A 22,488-nucleotide genomic window follows, 5' to 3' on the forward strand; every position below is an offset into this window, starting at 1 on the left:
AGGGGTGTGTGTATTTGTTTGAAGGGGCTGTCGGCTTGTTTGATGAGGGGAGATGTTAATGAGTGTGTGTGTATTTGAGGGAGATTTGTGTATTTGTTTGATGGGGACGTGTATTTATTTGATGGGGTGGGTGTATATTGGTTCGATGGTGATATGTATTTGATGGGATGGGTGCAACTTTGATGGGGGTGTATATTTGTAAGATTAGGGTGTATGTTTGATGGGGGTGTATATTTGTGTGATTGGCTGCGTATTCGTGTGAGTAGGGGTGTATGTTTGATTGGTGTGATGTATTTATTTGATTTCGGGGTGTATATTTTGATTGGGCGTGTATTTGTTTAATGGGGAGATGTGTGATGTTTGTGTATTTACTTGATTGGGGTGTATGTTTGATGGGGGTTGTGTATTTTACTTGATTTCGGGTGTATTTGATTTGGATGTGTGTATTTATTTGATTTGAGGGGTGCTTTATTTGATTTGGTGTGTGTGTGTGTTTGATTCGGGGTATATATCTGATGGGAGTATACTTATTTGTTTTGGGGTGTGTGTGGGCGTGTTTTTTGATTTGGTGTGTGTGTATGTTTGATTCGGGGTATATATCTGATGGGAGTATACTTATTTGTTTTGGGGTGTGTGTTTATTTGATTGGGGCTATGTACTGATGAGGGTGTGTGTTTATTTGATTTGAGGTATATATCTGATGGGGGTGGGGGGGTGTGTTTATTTGCAGAGGTCAGTGTTTCCCCACACCACACCACCTTCCTTTACTCCCTGTGCAGGCGCGCGCGAGCGGCGCTGCAGCCCGGGAGCCGGAGCTCGCGCTCGCTGTGGCCGCGGCCGCGTGTCCCTGGCGCCGCCCCGGGGTGGAAGCGCTCTCTATCTCTCTGTCTCCTTCCCTCCCTCCCGTCTCCGTGTGCCTGTCTCCGGTTAAACGTCCACACCCCCTCCCCTCCCCTCCCCTCCCCTCACACACACACACACACACACACACACTCTGACTGGGCTCTAAGATGGCGGGGACACAGCCTCCAGCAGCACCGTTACTGCTCGCGACGCTGCTTCTGTTACCCGGTAAGGACCCCCCCCCCCCCCGCCAAGCCGTTTGATAGTTATTTATTTATTCTGTATCGGTCCGTTATGTGATTTTTATCTTTTATACACCGGCCGGCTGGGGGTTTCGTTGACTTTTTTTTTGCCGGAATTGTCTCCGCCGGGGGTTAGTGAGGCGGAGGAGGAGGACGGGCGGGTGTGGGTTGGTGTGAGGAGGTGAAGAAAAGTTTTTTTTGTCCGGTGTTGTCGGTCTCTGGAAGAGAGGTGACAGGGGCCTTGCTCCGGTTCAGCTCCCCCCACCCAACATTAAATCCCGAAAGGACAGCTAAACTTTTTCTCCTCCTTCCTCTGCCTCTCCGGAGTTTGGTCTCCGTTCAATGAATTGAAATTCGTATCGCGGTTTCTGAGTGTCTTTTTTTAGTGTGAGTTAAAAATCCGATAAGTTTTTCTTTCCACACCACTGTGTGTGGGAGAATCTGAGAGTTTGCAACTTCCAGCATACTTTTCTTTCCCTCCACCCCCTCTCTGTTTTGATATCGAGTTTTGTTTCCAAACGTTGTAAAATCTCGCACGGGCTTTGATCTGCTGTTTTTTGTGTGTTTCGGGTCTGTCGTTGCGGTTTTTTGTGGGGGTTGGGGTGTTGTTTGTCTTTTGGGGGTGGGGTGGTGTGGTGTGTGCTGCAGGTTAGTTAAACCTGCCGGTGTCATGGTGACCGCATCCCTCTTAAGTCTTAAAACTCAACCGAAGGAAAAAGGCAACGGGTTTGTCTCTTTAGCAGATTGAACGGCCTCCGGGAAGACATTCCGGCATTTACTGCGTTAAAAGACTTGGATATCACTGGGTTTGTTTCATTTGGAAAACTGTGGTTTCTGTTTCATCTGCAATAGACGAGTGTCTGTTCAATGTCGCGTTAAAGCCCCAATACATCTTTGTAGCAAAATTTGTACATGGCAGAACCGTAACTTTCGCGGGAGTGCATCGAAATGTGCATCTGAAATGTTTTTCAAATACTTGAAAACTAGAACGAAGAAAAGTCGCGGTTGAAGTACAGTGCGTGCCTCTGAGTTTTTGCAAGGTGCTCATAGGATGGGCAACATATTTGCAATGGAATGCAATGAACAGATTTGTACAAAGTTCAAGCATACAGTGCGAACTTCCTCCTGGGCACGGTTCTAGATAACAGCTAATAACCAGTCAGTGAATTCAGACAATTGGTATATTGCAATGTTCAAAACATAATTTGCAGTACTTTGTTTGACCTTATAACTTTGTGAAGTATTTTAGTGTTGGAGGAACTATACTTATTGCATCATATGTAGGGCACAAATCAATTTGTGTTTAAACTGAAATTTGGATTTTTTAATAACTTCTGTGTTTACAGTTAATAGCTCGTGTGAACACTTAAAAAAATCACACTTTCCTTCCTATCTCTAATGCAATGTGTCACATGATTGGGTCATACAAGTATTCATACAATTTTGAAACAGTGTTTAGGTGTGCTGTGACATTTTTCTTTTTTTCCCTCTTTTGCCCATTTAACGAAGTATTTAGCGCATTTTTATGTATGAAAAAGTGAGGGGAAAGGAGTTGTTAATGCCTTTTGCACACTTTAAAACAAATTTAGCCAAGTTTTCCATGTATTAAGTAGATTTAGAATGGATCATAGCACATTAAAATCAAGACATGGGACCTTCATGTTTACAGCTTTTCTGCAATTCTATTCACATTAGCAGTTAAAACTGCCATAGTTACAGAGAACTGTGGGGCTGCTCTCTCCATTAGAGAGAGCCGACTAGTGGTGAGTTTAATCTGGGGGTCATGTTGCTTCATGTGAGAGCCACCGTTGAGAAGGTGGTGCATTCAGGGTAACCTTAGCCAATGTAGGAATTGAGCCCATTGCTGTTGGTGTCACTCTGCATTGTAAACCGTTCAGCCAGCCAGCTGAGCTAAGACCACAAAGATGCTCGATGTGGAACATAAACAAGCGGCTAGCAAGGAGGTATGAGAGAGAGTTTAAGTAAAAGACTGAAGGGAAGGCAGCAATAGAATTTAAAAATAAAAACTCTAGCTTTATTACTACAATTAAATTGCGCACATTTCACTTGATACACTTCTGCAATCCTTCTCTTCCATGCACAATGTGAATTTGTTTTGTTTTCAATTTGGAAAGTTGAAGAATAAGAATTATAAAAAGCGGCAATGCACAGTTGACAGTAGCTTATACATACCAGCACATAGTTAAACACCTGAGTTCATTTAGTCAAACAAAAAGAAACATGCAATCCTTTCTTTCTTATTTTTGGGAACATTGCCTTATTGTCAGAATTGCTTTTTTTTTTAAACTCTACTTTTGAAAACCTCTGCATATTCGCACCCAAGAGCCTTGTAAACTGGAATGTGGTGAACTGATCTGGAATGCCATAATATGGAATATTGAAAGCCAATATTTTCCACTTAGTAATGGCAAGAATATTAATTTCTGCTTATGCTTGTTGGATTTAACTTTTATATTGCATAACATTTGGAAAGGCAATATTATTACTCTTGATATAATTTTTCCTGCATGTTCAAAGATGTTACACATCTGATTAATCAAACGTAAAAATTACAGTAAATATTACAAATGGTATATCATCTATTGTACAGTCAAACATATAGATATGAACAGTGATAAAGCTAGAATCCACATTTTGACAATGCAGGATTTTCATTAATTGTAGAGAATTGTTTGCAATTTATTCCCAATGTCCAGAAGTTTTGAAAGCATCACAATATGTTTATTAGTTTTATGCTGACTCTTTACTAACAAGCTCAAATCTTTCAGTTACTAAAATGCACTGAGTTTAGACAACAGCGCACAGTAAAGACCTGTCTGCTCAGTGATATGATTTCAAACTTAGCTGCTTAAAATGTGTTGACCTGGTTTGGGTTTACGGGACAGGTTTTCTGTTGTTTTCTATTTACACCTGTTGGTGTTTTTAGGTTGATTCCTGCTGACAGACTTTGTTGGGACAGTTGTTCTCCAAGCACAGCTGTGTGGATTGATTGCATACAACCCTGCACAAATGTAGTTGGACTGTAAAAGAACTTCTGAAAATATTTGAGCTATGCACATTCTGTAACTTGTGATGCAGTGGGCCTTTTAACCATGCTTTTAATACTTATCTAGTTATTTTGACTTAAAGCTGTACTTTACTGATAGTGTGAGAATTTGAGATTTGGGATCTATTAGAGTTGTAACTATTTATTTTTCTTTAATGGCGTTTGTATTAAAAGAAAGTAATTAGGTTTTTATGTTTCCTTGGGTGGATTTTTCTTTTATCAGGCAGTTTTTTTCCACTCCCATTATGGATGAAGTGATGGTTGCTGACTTGTGACACAAACATTCAAACAGAGAGCTGCTGCTTTTGTCTCAATGAAATGTTTCATTAAAATCACTTGCTAACAGAATTTCAAGATTGCGAGTAATTTAGAATTTCTGAACTAGTTTGTCACTTTTATTAGATATGATAACAGGAGTAAGTTACTGTGGCCTCCAGGAATTTTGGTCTTTCAAACAGATGATGCAAAATTCCTTATGGAATTCAAAAATGAACTTGAATCTCAATGAGAGAGAGAATTTCTGAAGAAGTGTCCAGACCTGAAACGTCCATTTTCCTGCTCCTCTGATGCTGCTTGGCCTGCTGTGTTCATCCACCTCTACACCTTGTTATCGTTGAAAATCAATGAGTCTTATTTTCTTTACCTACTAATTTTGACTGAAAAACTCCCAAGAAGGAGCATCAAAGCTATGTTAATGTCAGCAGAACCAGTAATGTTCATGCTTGTTATGTAGGCAGCTTAAGAAATTTCATTACTTCCAAATAAAAAAAATCACTTGCGTCTGTAAACAAACTAGCCATATTTTTAAGTTTCACTAGCTGAGTGATAACATATTTAGTTCTTGGGCCAGAATTTGTGGATTCATCTTCCCTCTGAGACTGAATCACATTATCTAGGCGGGTACTATACTTCATTTCAATGCTGAAGGAGTACTGTACATTTGAAGGTGCAGAGTTTTGATGAATCAGAAATGCCCATCTGGTCTGGAGTGTTATGAAGTAATCTTCTATGAAAGATCCCAAAAGGAGCAGGAGTTCTTTTGATGGCAAATGGTTATGACCCTGCTACCAGAAATTGACAGTTTCTGGTCATTTATCTTACTGCTGTATTTGAACTAGTGTAGACATAGTCTGACATATTTTCCTACATTTCATAGAATATAGAACATAGAAAAGTACAGCACAGTACAGGCCCTTCGGCCCACGATGTTGTGCCGTGGAATAATCCTTATCCAAAAATAACCTAACCTACATTCCCCTCAATTCACTGCTGTCCATGTGCATGTCCAGCAGTCGCTTAAATGTCACTAATGACTCCGCTTCCACGACTACCACTGGTAAACTATTCCATGCGCTTACAACTCTCTGGGTGAAGAACCTCCCTCTGACGCCTCCTCTATACCTTCCTCCCTCGTAACACCTTAAAAATATGACCCCTCGTGGCAGTCACTCCTGCCCTGGGGAAAAGTCTCTGGCTATTGATGCATTCAGTGATGACTGTTCTTTAAAGGGTTTTTATTTTGGGGTGATGCATCTTTTAACATTGTGAAGCTGTGAAATATGCCATGTAAGCACAAGTTTATTTGTTCTTTTGCATCCAACAATTCTTGGGAAACTGAAAGAGTTCCAGTCACTATATCCAGATCTGTGCCTGTTTTCTCCCTACACTAATTCCTTCCATCCCAGGAGCTTTGAAAGGGAGGTTTTTTAAAAAACCAGAATTGCTTTACTATTATTTCCATGTTGTTTGTTTTCATCTTGATGTCCCGTACTATGATCTTTGATTTGTTCTGAAGAAAAATGACTTTTTCTTTTTATCCTTAAAACTACAACACAGTGGGATATCAAAAATCTATTAAACAAGCTTTATTTTCACTCAAATTTTATACTTCAAGAATCTCTCTTCTATTTCCGCATTATTGATTACAATGATTTATTTCTGTTCGTAAAGCATATTTTTACTTGGGCCGCACAAAGTCGAGGAAAATATAGCTATATCCGTCGCAAGCTGATTAAAGCAATAGTTCCAGAACATGTGCACACTGCGTTACAAAAGAAAGCTTTTAATGAAATGAGTAGAACTGATGTTATTTCATCTTTGAGTAATGCATACAAATTTTGAAAATGCTCAGATATTCAAAAATCTGTCACTTCTTGGCTGATCCCTTCCTCATACTGCCACTTCCAAACATTACAGGTTTTAGTGGATAATCACTTATTGTTTGAATATATTTAGTTAAAAAGCTTTCATTTCCAAGTAGTCTTAATACACATTGTATTTTGATAAAGGATTAGATTTATGGCATCATATGGTGATGTTTGTGATCAGTTCTGGTATTTATTTCTTTTACTAACTTAAGGTAACGGCAGCACGTTCATTGTGTCACTCCTAAAAAGTGAGTTGTTTAAAATCCTACTTTAATCTTCTGAGCATTTACAACACATTTTGAGCTTTTTTTTCATAATGTCTCGTTTAAGTGCCTTTTCAGTTTACTACCATTTATCAGTTACCTTGTGTAACCTCTTGTGCTAAGAGTCATTTTAATCCATTGGTGTGATTGAGGATAGACCACTGAAGTAATGCACTTGCAGCTCACAGCTGAACACTTTTTATTGCAGTCAATAATTAATAAATGTCCATGAGATTTTAAATTATCAAACTCATTAGGTTGGCGCAGCTGTAATTTACGTCAAGCCAGGTTTAAAACTAAGGGCTTTTCTCAATGATTTTCTTATGTTTGCAGCTTTATAAGCAGATTATTCTTCTGATGAAAGTTTAATGACCGGGAGTATGCTAGGTTGATCCTGAAACATCATTTCTCACTTCCTATGTCCTGTGTCACTAGAAATTGTAATCAGCATCCCAAATAATTCTGCATTAAGAAATTCACTACTGGATACATTGAATTCGTGCAGTGTAGATATAAACTATTTGGGTCATTGAGTCCGCACTGCCCCTCTGAGGAGCATCCCACCTGGATTCACCACTTCTGCTCTAACCCCATATTAACTATAGCTAATTCACCCATCCTGCACATCCCTGGTCAATTTAGCACGTCTAATTAACGTAACCTGTAGATCTTGTACAGCTGCAACAACTGGGGCACACAGATTCAAGTAGAGCATACAAACTCCACATAGTCATCCAAGCCTAGAGTTGAACGTGGGTCCCTTGTATTGTCAGGCAGCAGTGCTAACTACTGTGCTACCTCATTAAGAGGTCACTGAAGGACAAGGGTATAAAAAGGTATAAATAAAACAACAATGAAATGTTTCAACTTGTGGCATTGAGAAACTAGGAGCTAATCTACGTGATAAAGACAGGACTAATGCATGAAGTGCACCCACCAAGTGGCATAGGATCTGAGCTGTCATGTACAGATGAATGAGGATTGTAGCTGTTCTGTAGAACATTAAAAAGGTTGGATTTGGAATTGAAAGCAATGATGAGCTTTTCAACATCTGATGGAATGAGGCAAGGGACAAAAAATTGGATCATTTCTCAGGTCTCTGAGGGACAAACTGTGGAATCATTTGAATCAGTCATTTGTTAATCCTTATACAGTTTACAAGGACACTCGTAAGCATTAAAGCCTTTATTGTGTATTCAGAAGTTACTTGATTTGCACGTGCAAAAGGAAATCTGTCAATATGGAACAAAGTTATAGTGGTTTTGGATTTCTTTACAACTCACTCTGGAAATTCATTTCTCCTTTATACAGAAGAAATAGGAACAAAAAAAATCATATGACTTATTTGAATAACTCTTCAGAGTCCGATTTCCAATCACCATTTATTTACAAATGCATAGCCTTTGAGAATAATGTTGCCCTTCACTGAGTCAGGTATTCAGCATATCAATATTCCCAACATTAAAAAAAATTAATGACAGCCAGGCCTTGCCGATTGGAGCTGTTAGTCTGGGTCAAATCAGGGAACTCATGAGGCGCTTGCAAGAGCAACTGAAGAAAGAGGGCAATGCCGAGGTGAGAAGTACAGCAGCATGAATTCAAGAAGTTGGAATTGACCTGGTTATTTCACTTCATGTGTTGCCATTCAGTTGGCTGACCTCATAAGGATCACTACATCCCTCCTCTGAGTCAGTAGACATGGCAGTCCGATTCCTTTGAGAAACACCTAGGGTGGTCAGGTTCTGACAATTTGGAATCCAATATGGAAGGTGCATAATGAACGAGAGCTTGCCTCTTACACGTAGAATGTCTTTCAGACTTTCGCTCTTCTGGAGGCCAAAGCACTGTGGCATCTGCGTCCATCTCTGATTCAGAGGACTCCAATGATGTTTGAGGGCCTTGAAGTATTTCTGAAGGCTCTGAGGTGCAGTGCAAGTTTTGCTACTGCAGAATCTGCAAGTTTGCAGCTTTCAAATGGTCCACATGTGTATTCAGGACAGTCATACCTTCCTGAACTTTGTAAGTCACTGATCCTGATCTTGTGTTGATCATGCCTCTTACTATGATTTCCATGATTCTTGCCCCAAACTTTATCATCATTGTCAGGCTGTCTCTCCTGCTTGGCACAGTCATGGGCTCTCAATGCCATTTCTTACACAAGAAGTGTGAGCAGTTGCAGCCCCTTGCAGACTGTGTTTCGTTAGAGTGGCAGTTGGACAAAACTGAGGAATGTACAGGGGGCAGCATTTGATAGACACTAGTTAGAGAGGTATTCACACCACAGATTGAGTCAGGTAGATAGGTGACCGCCAGGAGCGGCGGGCAGGTAGTGCAGGAGTCTGTGTGGTTATTGCCCTCTCTAACAAGTATACTGTTTTAGATACTGTTGTGGGGTAGCCCCTCCATGGAGTATAACAGCTCGTGGCACCACCACAGGCTCTGCCTTAAAGTAGGGTCAGATAAGATCTGAATGAATGATTTAGTGGTCGGAGACTCACTAAGGGCACAGACAGGTGTTTCTGTGGTCATGTCGGAGACTCCAGGATTGTATTGTCTTGTCTCCCTGGTCTGGGTCAAGGATGGCTGAGTGGTTGCATGAAATTCTTCAGTGGGCGGGTGAGCAACCAGTGATCATGTTGCTTGTTGATACCAACAACGTAAAGTAGAAAGAGGGATGTCGTCCTGTGAAGTGAGTATGGGGAGTTAAGAGGCTGGAAAGCAGGACATAGAGGCCAGTAATTTCTCAGCTACTACCAGTGCCGTGTACTAATGAGGCAAGGAATAGACAGATAGCCATGCAATCATCTGTCCTAAGGAGCTAGTGCGTACCCATAGAATCTCCTCAGTGTGCAAGCAGGTCCTTTTGGCCCAACATGTCCTCAGCGCATCCCACCCAGACCCATTTCCCAAATCCACCTAACCTACACATCCCTGGACACTATATGGGCAATTTAGCATGGTCAATCCACCTAGCCTGCACATGTTTGGACTGTGAGGAAACTGGAGGAAACCCATGCAGACACGGGGAGAATGTGCAAACTCCACAAAGGGGTAGGGTTTTGGGTTCTTGAATCATTGGGACCTCTTCTGGGGTGGGGGTGACCTGAACAAAAGGGACAAGTTGTGCCTAAACTAGAGGGGAACCAATATCCTTGCAGAGTGGTTGGTTAGTGCTTCTTGGGAGGATTTAAACTAGAGTGGCAGGAGGCTAGGAACCAGAGCAGCTGGACAGCAAATGAAGGGATTGAGGAGAAGGTAGATGTTAGGACCAGTAAATCAGAAAGAAAGGCCAGGCAGAGACAGGTAAATGAATGTGGTGGTATTAATGGGCTGAAGTGTATTTATTTCAGTGCAAGGAGTATTAAAGGGAAGGCTTTTGAGCTTAGAACCTGGATCACTACACGGGACTATAATGTGGCCATTATAAACACTTGGTTCAGGAAGGGACGGGATTAGCTGCTTAACATTCCAGGGTTTTGTTTTAGATGAGATAGAGAGGAAGGTAAAAAAAGTGGAGGAGTTGTATTACTATTGAGGGAGAACATCATTCAGAAGGCATACCGGAGGGCCTCATCTGTTGAGGCAGTATGGGTAGAGCTCAAAAATAAGATGGGTGCAATCACTGTGGATTATACTATAGGCCTTCCAACAGCCTCTGAGAGACTGAAGAACAAATATGTAGGCAGATTATGGAATGATGTAATAAAAACAAAGTTGCCGTAGTGTATGACTTTTAAGTTCACCGATATTAACTGGGACTCCCTTTAGAGCAAGAGGCTTGGACGAGGTGGAATTTAAGTGCATCCAAGAGGGTTTCTTGAAACAGTATTTGGCTATACTGGCCAGGTGACTGACCTTTCAGTGGGAGGGAATTTTAGTAACAGTGATTACAACTCAAGTTTTTTTTTAAAAAAAAGATAGCTATGAGCAAGGATGAGTGAGGACCTTTGGGGAGTGCGCCAGTATTAGGCAGGAGCTTGGGAATGTTAATTGGGAGAAACTGTTATCAGGCAAGTCAACATTAAACCTGTAGGAATTGTTTAAAGACCTGGGGAGGGTTCAAGAATAGCATACCTCAAGGAGGAAGGATGAAGATGTCGAGGTAATGGACCCTTAGATAACAAGGGAGGTTGTGAATTTAGTCAAAATGAACAAAAGGTTTAAGAAGCTAAAATTAGATGGGGCTGGTGGTGAATTAGGAGAGCAGGAAGGGTCCATGAAATGACCTTGGCAAATAAGGTTAAAGAGAACCTCAAGGCTTTCTGTAGATACATTAAAAACAAGATGATAACTAGGGAGAAGGTTGGACCACTCAAGATAAAGGAGGGAACTTGTGTTTGGAGGCAGAGAATGTGGGTGAGACCCTAATGTGTACTTCACATTGGTATTCACTCAGGAAAAGGAAATGAGGATAGTGAGACTTGTAAGGAACATGCTAATAGGCTTGGGCATTTTGAGAACAGAAAAGAAATGGTATTGGATCTCATGAAGAGCAATAAGATGGATAAGTCCCTGACCCCCAATGGTATCTACTCCAGGTTATTGAGAGAGGCAAAAGAGGAGATTGCTGGTGCCTTGACCAAGACAAAGTTGACATACAGCTGAGGCTGAAGTTTATCTGGCCGCTCTCACCAAGCCTGGCAACCAGACATAACTCTTTACTAGCATCTTAATATTCGAAACCCCTGAATTGCTCTGGTGGAGTTGTCCAGTACTTGATGGCGACCTTTGCTTGTGACAATCACTCACTCACTCATGTAATAATATGTTATCCTCTACCATGAGGTGGTCTCTGAGCCCACAAATGTTTAATTCAAGTTGTGATGCCCCTTTGGTTTCCCCAATTAAAACCCATTGTTCCAGGTTGGAAAGGTCTGGATCTTTGGTTCTAAAAACTGTTGCTGTTAGTTGTATCTGGTAGCGTGTCCAGAAAGTTTCCATGTTATGACAGACTCTTTCATTGGCGATACCATCTACTAATGGAATGCAGCTCAGTGCATCTGCATTTGTTACTTGTCCTCCTCGATGGTGTTCTAACTTATAATTATAAGCACTTTTAATGTTCGAGCTCACCACTGAATGTGGGCCAAAGCTATGGGGATCACTACCTTATTCACTTTAAACAGACCGAGTAGAGGTTTGTGGTCCATGATCATCACGAATTTTCACCCATAAAGGTATCGGTGAAACTTTGACTCCAGATTTGACTGTCAATCTTCCTTTTACTATTTGAGGAAAATTAATGCAAATTTTGTAATATTTTATCAGACCCAGAAATGACCTCAGCTCCTGGACAGACTTAGGTGCCAGGCATCTTTGATTGCCCTCACTTTATCTGCCAATGGGTGTAACCTAACCATATTGATCCTATTAGCCCAAATGGGTCACTTGGTGGGGCCTGGAACACATGTTTTACATTTCTTAGGTATTCATCTGCCTCAGGGAAAAAAAGTGCTTAGGACTTTATCTAATTTTTAAGTGTTCCTTCATTAGTTTTTCCTGTTATCAGCAGATAATCAAGGAAATGGTGACCTGAGGTAGACCTCAAAATGTTCTCCATCGTCTGTGCAACAATTGAACAGACTGTGCTGAATGGCAGTCTCCTACATTGGTGCGAGCCCTTGTAGGGATTAATTGTCGCATATGTCTGTGAATCCTGCTCTAAATGCATTTACAAGTAACCGTGGCCAATGTCAAGCTTTGTGAGGGACAAATCCTCTAGCCGAGGGATTGGATATTTATCAGACTGAGAGAAACAGTTTACTGCTTGTTTAAAATCCCCACAAAAGTGAACTGACCCATCAGGCTTCAAAATTGGTATGACTGGTGATGCCCGTTCCGCGCGTTGGACTGGTTTGTTGATTCTTTCACTTTCCTTTCTCTCCTCCCTCTCTCTCAGTTCTGCTTCTACTTTTGCCCTTAAGACAAATGATACTGGATTGGCCTTGCAGAATTGCTTTCTGGTCAACATGCAAGGCAATCTTGATTTCCTTTGATAGTGCCCAGATCTTCCTGGAAAACATCCAGTAATTTAGTTAGGACTTCACTCAGACAGTCCTATTCTAATTAAAAATGTTGAGCCAAATTAGGTGGATCTTTCACAACCAATTTCACCCCATCACTCTTGGGTCTGAACCTTCTAGTACAATCACTGGTTAACAAACTAGCTACCCTTCATAAGAGACCAGAACAGAGGTTTTATCCTTAATCTGCAGAGATTCCCCAGTACAGGTTCTCAGCCTAGCTGAAGACTTGCAGAAATCTAACTGCTGGAGTGTAAAGTGAATTTTATTTATATTGGTTCTGCAATCACCATGTGGCTCTGCTGGTATCGTTCTTCATTTGAACCAGATGGCCATTTAACCAGATTTTTATCTGATTTGGATGTTGCTAGACAATTTAACTATTCCAAATCAGCTGCCTGTGAAGCTTCCAGAGTACTAACTTCCCTGGACACCCTCCTGGATATTGGCCAAAAAGTTATCTTTCTCTATTTAAGCCTAGTATGACTCTGGTGTACCAAATCTGTAATAATTACAAAGCCTTAGCAGGCAGGATTCTGAGGAAAATTGTAACTGTTCGACAAGACTTGGTTTTACTTTGGAGTTTATGCTGCAGGCTGTCCTATTGTTATTCCTATCACGGTATTTCTTGAGTGAGGCTATGCAGTTGCCTACACTCAAGTCAGTCTGCCTGAGCTTGGGGGAATACTACGACGGTGTCCACGTCCATTGGAATACCTTGCAATCCACGTGCTCCATTTGCTGAATTTTCCAATGATAAAGCCAGTTGTAGTGCCCATTTGAAGTCTAGTTGAGCTTCAACCAGTAAGCGTTTTTGCGTAGTCATGTCATTCATCCTGTATGCTAGATGGTCTCTAAGCATCTAATTAAGGGTTAAGCCAAATTCACAGGCTTCCACCTTAAGCTAGTCAAAAATCCTGATACAGATTACCCTGGTTCTCGAATTGCTAAGTAAAAGCGATAGCATCTCCGAATTGAAGGAGGATTGGGGCAATAATATTCCTTAACGATATCAATCAATTCTTGAAAGGTTTTAGCATCTGCGGGTGCCTCAGGAAATGTTCGGCTCCTAAATGACAGAAAAAAAATTGCAGCTGCACAGGCTGTCAGGAGAATTACTCGTTACTTTTCGTCTGCCACAATCTTGTTTGATTGGGAAAGATGACTTTATCTTTCTACATAGTGGTCGTGGTCCTGGATGGCAGGGTTGAATTAGTCAAGCTTCCCAAACAGAGGTAAGAAAATGTTTACCCCAATTGCAAAATGACTGAGAGCGAGTTTCTTCATGATTGTGCTTTACTTTTGCCCCCATTGAAATCATTCTTCAGAGGCCTGCATCCCATCACCAATCACTTTGTTTACGAATGCATAGCCTTTGGCAATAGCACTACCTCTTACTGAGCCAGGCATTCAGCATATCAATATCCCTGCCACTTACACTTTTATGTAAACCAGAATAACAGCCCCAGTTAGGGAACTTTGTATTTTGAGGTCCAACTGACCTTGTTACAATCTCTACATTCTCATGGCTAATCTTGGGCTTCAACCTCAGCTCGTTTCCCACCTGCTCCCTTATCCCTTGGTTCCCGGTGAAACCAATAATCTGTCTTTGAATATACTTAATAAAAACTGTATCCAGAAGCTTCTGAGGATATGCGTCCTGGCTTCTCTATTTTAAATATACAAAATATGTAAGACCTTTGGATTTGTCTCTTCTGAAGTATTTTCAAACTATTTATGTGAATCATTTTGCTTACTTCAAATCTATTTATGCAACAAGACTTACCGATCTATCTGTTCTTGGATTCTTTTCAGAACAAGATTTGCTGCCAATTTTTATACCCATACATTCATGCTGTACCATGGTTAATAAATATGTTTGTCACCTTCATCAAAACCATATTATTAATTATTTTAGTCATTAATTTCCTTGTGCATGTATAGCTTGTGAAAGTAATCAGACATTTGGAGCAGAATGTGATCTATCATCCTCAATAGGATCCAGTTGTCTACCTGTTTATTTTTGGTCTGTTGTAGTATGACTGATTATAGTAAGACAGGTCAGTTTGACCCTGGACTGTGCAACACATCCAGCACATAATATACAACTCAGCTTAGGCCACTTAGGATGCCAAGGTTAAGTGATCTGGTTCAATTTGAGATGGTTGCTTGGAAAAAAATAAGCAAAGGATAGTGTTTGCACAAAAAAGAATAGCCAGAATTTTACCACTGTTTTAGTGAAGGAAATGACAACGGATGCTAGGTTATGTGCCACATCTTTCAGTCATGTTGTTGTGTGCATTGCTGTCTTTGGAAATAATTGCATGCTTGTATTCGTGTTTACCTCAGCCAGGGCTTTCAATCTTGGGTGGAACGAGGAAGACTTGATGCGTCCGTCTGCAGAGAAGACGAGTGAAGAGAGCAGTATGGAGGACGTAACTTTTTTATAGGATCAAATATTGAGTGTATTTTGTATTTTTAAAAGCATCAAGTAATTTGGTTTGGTTATTGAGTCAGTTGACGAGGGTGTAGATGAGGGAATGATAGTGAATGGTTTAATTCTGGTGATGGAGGCAGGTAGCTGCATCTGCTAAAATGAGAATATGAATGGCGGACTGGTTATACTGTCGATAACCAGTTTACGCCAGAGATTAAATGCCATAGTATCTATAGTGTATTGCTTGGTGGGTGGGGGGAAGAAAGTCTGTTGAATCACTTTTTTTCTTGAACTTAGCCAGGACAGAATCCCAAAAAAAACAATCACCAGAAAATTTTACGTAGTATGAAACTAAAGTATTAATCTGTTGGTTATTTGCCATGGAGCATGCATCATAAAACAGTTAGAAGGCGTGCATTTTAAATTTAAACTAGACCAATTGATTATGGTCAACGTGTTGTAATGGCGAATGTAGCAGGGAATGGCTATCCAGCAAGCTTTAGTTGAAAAGACACCATGTGGAAATGCTCTTTTGATCTTCTAAGAGCAGGACTTTGGATAATGAGGCTTTTTGCACTCGCAAGTGAACCGCACTGCGTGTTTGGCTGATGATCTTAAATTGGTTGTTCGTATAATTTATAACACAACTGAGTTTGTTTAGGAAATGCTGTGCAATCACAGAATCATACCTAATGTTGAAGACTTGGCATTGTAGCAGGTGTGGACTGGTTGAGTATGATCAATAATCTTGTGTGAAGTTCCAAAGATCTATTGTTTGACCTGATCCACCAACCTGAGAGGTTCAGCATTCTGAAATCGCAATTCATATTCCATGTTTGAGGAATTCTTCTTCAGCTTGAAGATATTATCCAGTTTAGAGAATATTGTACCTCTCGCTCAGATTTTTGAGGCATCTTGCCCTTACAAACTTATCTGAGGAAGAGTGGGTACTTTTCAAGACCAAAACTGATGGTGTTAGGCCGATTCGTGAGTTTACGTGATGTATGGCATGTAGCGATCTAATTGAGGTGGCTGTTATCCTGTAAGGTAGCTTTCTGTCCTACTTAACATTAAACAGTTTCGGTGAGTGTTTGGCCCAGTTAAAAGTATTGACAAAGCCAGTCTTAAAGGGTATACATCTGTAACAATCCCGGCGTGTTTTATAAGGTACTGTAGAAGGAGCTTGTGTGATTAACTGCAGGGCATTTTGCAGATGGCATATTGTGCTGCTGCAGTAGCTTAGTGGTAGGTGAGGGGTGAAACAAGTGGGATGCTTTGCCTTGGTGTCAGTCTTCAAGAGTTGCTAGAGTTGCAGTTATCCAAGCAAGTGGAAAGTATTCCATCAAATTCCAGAATTGTGCACTTTGGACAATGGAGAGACAGGTGAATTTCTGCAGTGTTCTAGTGAAACCCCCAACGCAAGATGGAGGCATAGCACTTCATTTTCTGCTTATGAAATTTTATGGCCTTCAGGATTCAGAATTGATTTCAACGCCTTCACACTGTGAATTCAGTCCTCCATTTTGATTACCACCTGGCACCTTGCTTGCATAGAATTGCTCTCAGCAGAGCTGACCTATTTTTGTTGTTTTCTTGCACCTACACTGCTCACCTATCTTCACTTATATTCCCTCTGCATCAACAATAGCATTTCTTTTGCAAATTTCTTTGGGTACGTTTCCTATCTCTTCTATGTTCTGCTCCTTCCTCTTTTGAAAGCAATCACTTTTCTTCTAGCCTCCTTCATTTTTACAGGCGTCATATTAGATTCATGTTAATTCTGCATCTCTTAAGCCAGACGTTCTGAGTTTCTCCAGTTTTTATTTCAGATCCTCAGTGTTTGTAGTACTTTTTTGGGACACTTTTTTTTAATCTCTATGTAGGCTTGGGGCCATTTTTGCATATATCAGTACGAAACTGCTCGGGATCACCTATTTCAGACTTTGGTTTTCTGCTCAAGGGAGTACATGAATGACTTATTGTAGAACCAGAATTGATCTACGTCAATGTTAAGAAACTTCTTTGATACTACAGTCTCTGGTACATGGCGTTCCGGTTTGATTCCATTAATGAGTAAAGGAACATCGATAGCAATTGCTCCTTTTATTTAGTAGTTGTGATGTTGTCAGTTTTTTTTATCACCAGGCAGTATATTTTCTCAAGCTTAATCTCTAGGTGAAGTGTGTGTGTGTGTGTGTGTGTGTGTGTGTGTATTCATACATTTAGAACTGTTCCCTAGGCATCAAAGCAAGTTTACTTTAATTATAAACATAACAGCCATTAGCCCTTTAAAATCATTATTTGATAAACCAGTTTTACATAAATGGCTGATCCTCAAATTAACACTGATCTTATTCAAGGAATTGTTATTTGGTTGGTTCAGAATTAATGTTCAGTCAAGTTCCAAAGCCAACAAACCATCTCAAACATCATGATAATCAATAGTCTGTCCATGAAACACTTATTCTAAAGTTTCAGTATAGTCTAATTTATGCACCTTTGCAATGTGATATGCAGATATGGAGAGGCTCTATTTCTGTCATTTAATATCCTATAATCGTAGAACTAATTGTCTCTCATTACAATGAAATAAACCCTAATATTTTTCGGAGGGTAGGTAGCTAATACTTATTGTCTCTTTTGCAAAAAAAACCGCCTCCAACTTCTGCATTTGAAAATTAAAATTTCCATCCAAATTGAATTTAAATTAAACTTTTCTGAATTCAGTTATCAATGATCAAGTCAATCAAAAGCCTTTAATGCTACAAATATTATTGCAATAGGAAACATGCGAGATCTCCCTCAACCTGATTATTCCTATTTAAAGTGAATTTTGCAACTTTTGATCTTCCAGCCAAGTCAGAGGGCTCTTCATTCCAGAAATTGGTTTTAAAATCTTTTATTTTTTAAAACAATGATTTCTCAAATTACTATATACTCGGCCATGTGAAAGCTATAAGAATGAATAAGCCAAAAATTCTTAAGTTACCACAATTAAGCAGTTTTATTATACACTCGAGGTAGAAAAGTTAATAAAAGGCCTCTTGTGGTACGATGGTATCCTCATCTCTGAGCTTAGAACCATGGCTTGAAATTCCTATTCCAAAGGTATATAATAGAATAGCATGTCTGAACAGATTGATTGGAAAATACGAAAAGTTGTTAAAAAGGGAAAACACATCCTGAATTCATAACATACAGTATGGCATACTATGCATATTGTGCAGTGCAGAACAAATTGACTGTGTTCGGGGCAGTGTTTCTCCCCCGATTTTGACTTTTTTTCCCTGCTAGATAGACCTCAAAGTATGTGTCTAGCAGCGGCATCTGGAAGTGGAAGCCGATACATGGGCATGTCAGTTGACGTGCAAGCAACCACCAGAGGCCAAACAGCTTAGTGGGAATGTTGGTGGGGTGTTTGAGTTGTGAAAGATTGTGAAGCCTGTGTCAGATTTCCAAGCCATTCTTGATCTGCTTGACTCTTCTGTACAAGAGACTTAAGTCAGTCCTTGAATGTTCCCAAAAGAAAACTGGTAATGAGCCAGACCTGGTCAGTCAGGTACCCTGACTGCCGCGTTTGTTAAAAGAAAAACTGTGGAATATGTTCAGCATATTCTATACATTGTCCTATTGAACAAGGCAGTTGCCAACAGTGACTGGATTCAACACTGGATCATCTGTGTTAGCTAGTCCTTAAATTGGATAGTTGTTGTCACCACACTTACTGCAACTGGTGAGGTGAGAGTGACCCCTGTCACATCAAGGCTACATTAGACTGAGTGTGATATCAAGCAGTTGTAGCAAAATTGAATCAGTGGAAATCAGGGGCAAACTCTGATTGGAGTCATACCTAGCCCATAGAAAGATGACAAAGTGTGGAGCTGGATGAACACAGCAGGCCAAGCAGCATCGCAGGAGCACAAAAGCTGACGTTTCGGGCCTAGGCCCGAAACGTCAGCTTTTGTGCTCCTGAGATGCTGCTTGGCCTGCTGTGTTCATCCGGCTCCACACTTTGTCATCTTGGATTGTCCAGCATCCGCAGTTCCCATTACCACAGAAAGATGGTTGTTTGTCGGAGGTCAGTTGTCTCAGCTCCATGACATCTCTGCAGTAGTTCCTGAGGGTAGTGTTGTGGCCCCAACTGCCTTAAGCTGTTTCATCAATGATCTTCTGTCGGTCGCAATGTCAGAAGAGGTGATTTAGATGATTGCATAACTTACAGCTCCATTTATGACTCCTCAGACACTGAAGCAGTTAATGTTCAAATGCTGCAAGGTTCGAATGAAATCAAGGCTTGGGCTGACCAGTGGTAAGTAACAGTCACGGCATGCAAATACCAGGCAATGGCCATCTCCAGTAAGAGACAATCTAACCATCACTCCTTGATATTCAGTGGTGTTACCATCACTGAATCTCCCCATTGTCAACATGCTGGGGATTACCATTGACCAGAAGCTCAATGGACTAGCTATATAAGCACAGTAACTGCAACAGCAGATCAGAGGTTAGGAATAATGCAATGAGTAACTCACCACCAGATTCCCAAATCCTGCCCACCACATGCAAGACATAAGTTAGGAATGTGATGGAATTCTCCTCCCCGCTTGCCTGGATGGGTGCAGCTCCCACAATACTCAACACCATCTAGGACAAAGTAGCCACTTTATTGGCACAGCAACCACAAGCATGTGCTGCCTCTGCCACTAAAGCTCAGTAACAGTAGTATGCACTATCTACAAGATACATTGCAGAAATTCGTCAAAGATCCTGAGAAAATGCCTTCCAAATCTATGACCACTTCTAACTAGAAGGGCAAGGAGGGGAGATACATGGGAGTATCAACACCTGCAAGTTCTCCTCCAAACCTGTCACCATCCTGGCTTAGGAATATATCACTTCTTTTACTGTTTCCAGGTCAAAATCCTGCAGTTCCATCCCTTGGGCATGTGGGTCAACCAACAGTACGTGAACTGCCATGGTTCAAGAAGGCAGCTCATCACCACCTTCTGAAGGACAACTAGGGATTTGGCAATAATTGCTGACCAGCCTGTGCCGCACATGTTTGATCAGTAAATGAAACAAAAAAAAAAGTTTCTGCTTTGAGAGCTGGATGGTGTCACAGAAACACAAAGCAAATCCATCAGCAGTGCCTCTTGAGGCCAACTCTACAAGCATTCAGAGTGAATCTTTTGCAAAAGCAACCAAGATGAACTCGTCAAAACTTGTTGAAAAACACCTTTTCCCCATTCTGTTTTTGTTCACTCAGCTTCCAAGTGGCAGGTATTCGGGTGGGCAAGGACACTCTTTTGAGGCATTGATATTGAGTGAGAGCAATTTTGTGACCACTGTTTATCAGACTGCATCATGCTTTGAATCCATTCATGATGAGGACATGCAGCAGTGTAAAGGAGGAAAGAAAAAGCAAATCTTCTGTGGGGTCGCATTAGCTCCTGGGATGTCCTGCCTCTTGTGTCTAAAGATCAACAGGTCAAGAATTTATCTGCTCAGTCATGTGAAGATTCATAACTTCTACTCAGGTTCATGAGATTTGGCAGCTCATGATAATATTGAAGTTTTTTTATTTTCACTTTCAAATTCTGTATCCACTTTGTGCGTTCCACCTTGTAACAAAATAAAAGTCTAAGCTTAACATTGTTGAAATAGCTGGCATTATTCCTTTTGACATTTCTCCAGTGTTACTGTCTTGCTTCTACAATAAACATTGCTTTTATTTCTGTATGGGTGAAATTATTACATGCAATACAATGCCAGAATCCTATGCATCTTGTTTTGTAAGAATCATGAAAGTACTGTTTGCAGTAAAATTAGTGGAAAAATTATAATGGGGTTTTATGTTGTTGCTGCTTGATATTCTTGTTCAGCTCTCCATGTCTATCTTTTGAGAAAAGTGATATTACTGGAATTGAAACAGAAAATGTTCTTGTGTTAATATTACAATTCAGTCACTGCCAGATTTTATAATGCAATTCATTGCTGCTCTTGGTGTTGAAATACTTTTTGAGTACTCATTCCAAGTCTAGAACCTTGAGTGACTTTTGTCTATCTAGTGGAAAACATTTTTTTGGCCAGTAACAGTAGGTGTCACTTTTGTGGCTCTCATATTCCCTGCATGTTTTGAAGCAGTGCATTTTTCCCTACCTCTGTGTATGACAGGCTTTATATCTTATGCTGTTCTGCTCAATTTCCTCTTGTTTGCTGTTTTGCAGTGTTCTGCTGATGGCTTTGAATGTCATTTGACCAGTTGTTTGTTTAGGCAGATGAGAACCGCAGCATGAGAACGGGTTTGGCTCCAAGTATGAGCAATCAGATTCCATCAATCTTGATTTCAGCTGAAACTTCAAATTGAAACGTTCTAATCTATTACCATTAAAATGTAAAATGTTAAACTTATTTTGAGAAATATAAGAGGAAATTAAATAGAAAAGTGCTTTCCCAATCTTTTGCGTAGGCCCTATTATTTCAGGTAGCGATGAATAAATTCAGTAGCTATCTGTGACTTAGGGGTTCTTTAGTTTTTATGTTTTGAGCTCCTGAATCAAAGTGAAAAGGAATGGGCTGTAAGTCAGCTGTCTCAAGTTGAGACCCCTTTTTTTGATGGTAGGCTGCTCCAGTGTGACTGAGGTCATGTCTAATATGTTGTCAAATGCTCACTGCCTTATCCTGTACACTTAGAAATATGGCAAAATGTAATTGCTGTTATACCATTTGTACCTGGTCTAGTCTAGCTTTCTCTGAACAAAGGAACAGGACTAGTCTAATCAGGTTCTTGAGTTTGTTCTGCTGCTTGATTTAGACCAAAGTAGATCAGATCTTTTACATTTAGCTGTCTTAATTCCATGACCATAAGTATCGTTGTGTAATGAAAATCCAGTAATCCCATTTCTGAAGTTAACTAACTCATCTTTTTGGAAAGAGGGTTACAGATTTCCCCTACTATATGTATGAAATTATGCATCCTAAAAATACCTCTAAATGACCGAGTTCTAATTTTAACATTACTTTGGCCCATGAATTCTGACATATTTATTAAAACTGTCTCATTTGCATATCATCAAATCCAAAATAGCTTGATCCTTGGTTGGATCCAGAATAATTTTCTTCTAGGAAAGTGTCCTGAATGCACACTCCATGAATTCTTCCCTACGGCTACAGTGCATCAATCTGTCGGACTGTCCCAAACTACATGAAGATTAGAGTCTCCCGTGATTAAAGTACCACCTTTTAATTCGTGCCACATTATCCCCGATTTATTGTGTTTTACCATATTGCTACTGTTAGTGGCCTTAGATCATATAGATGTCATCTTTGTCTTTTAATTTTTCTGTCCATTTGCATGGATTTTACATCATCCGGTCTGAGATCATTTTTTGGTAGCATGGTTACTCCATTTAGTACTAACAAAGCTACATTACCACTCTTCTGCCTGTTCTTTTGAAAAGTCATGT

General features: G+C 40.4%; 1 protein-coding gene across 1 annotated transcript in view; it reads left to right on the top strand.

Annotated features, from left to right (window-relative positions):
- Positions 1-957: 957 nt before the first annotated feature.
- nectin3b (nectin cell adhesion molecule 3b) overlaps positions 958-22,488 on the top strand; it is a 113,322-nt gene continuing 91,791 nt past the window's right edge. Inside the window, exon 1 of the mRNA XM_048533448.2 lies at positions 958-1,071. Within this exon, the coding sequence (XP_048389405.1) occupies positions 1,011-1,071 (61 nt within the window). The 5' untranslated portion in view covers positions 958-1,010. The remainder of the gene's footprint in view (positions 1,072-22,488) is intronic.

This window comes from Stegostoma tigrinum, chromosome 6 (assembly GCF_030684315.1).
Source record: "Stegostoma tigrinum isolate sSteTig4 chromosome 6, sSteTig4.hap1, whole genome shotgun sequence".
NCBI lineage: Eukaryota > Metazoa > Chordata > Chondrichthyes > Orectolobiformes > Stegostomatidae > Stegostoma > Stegostoma tigrinum.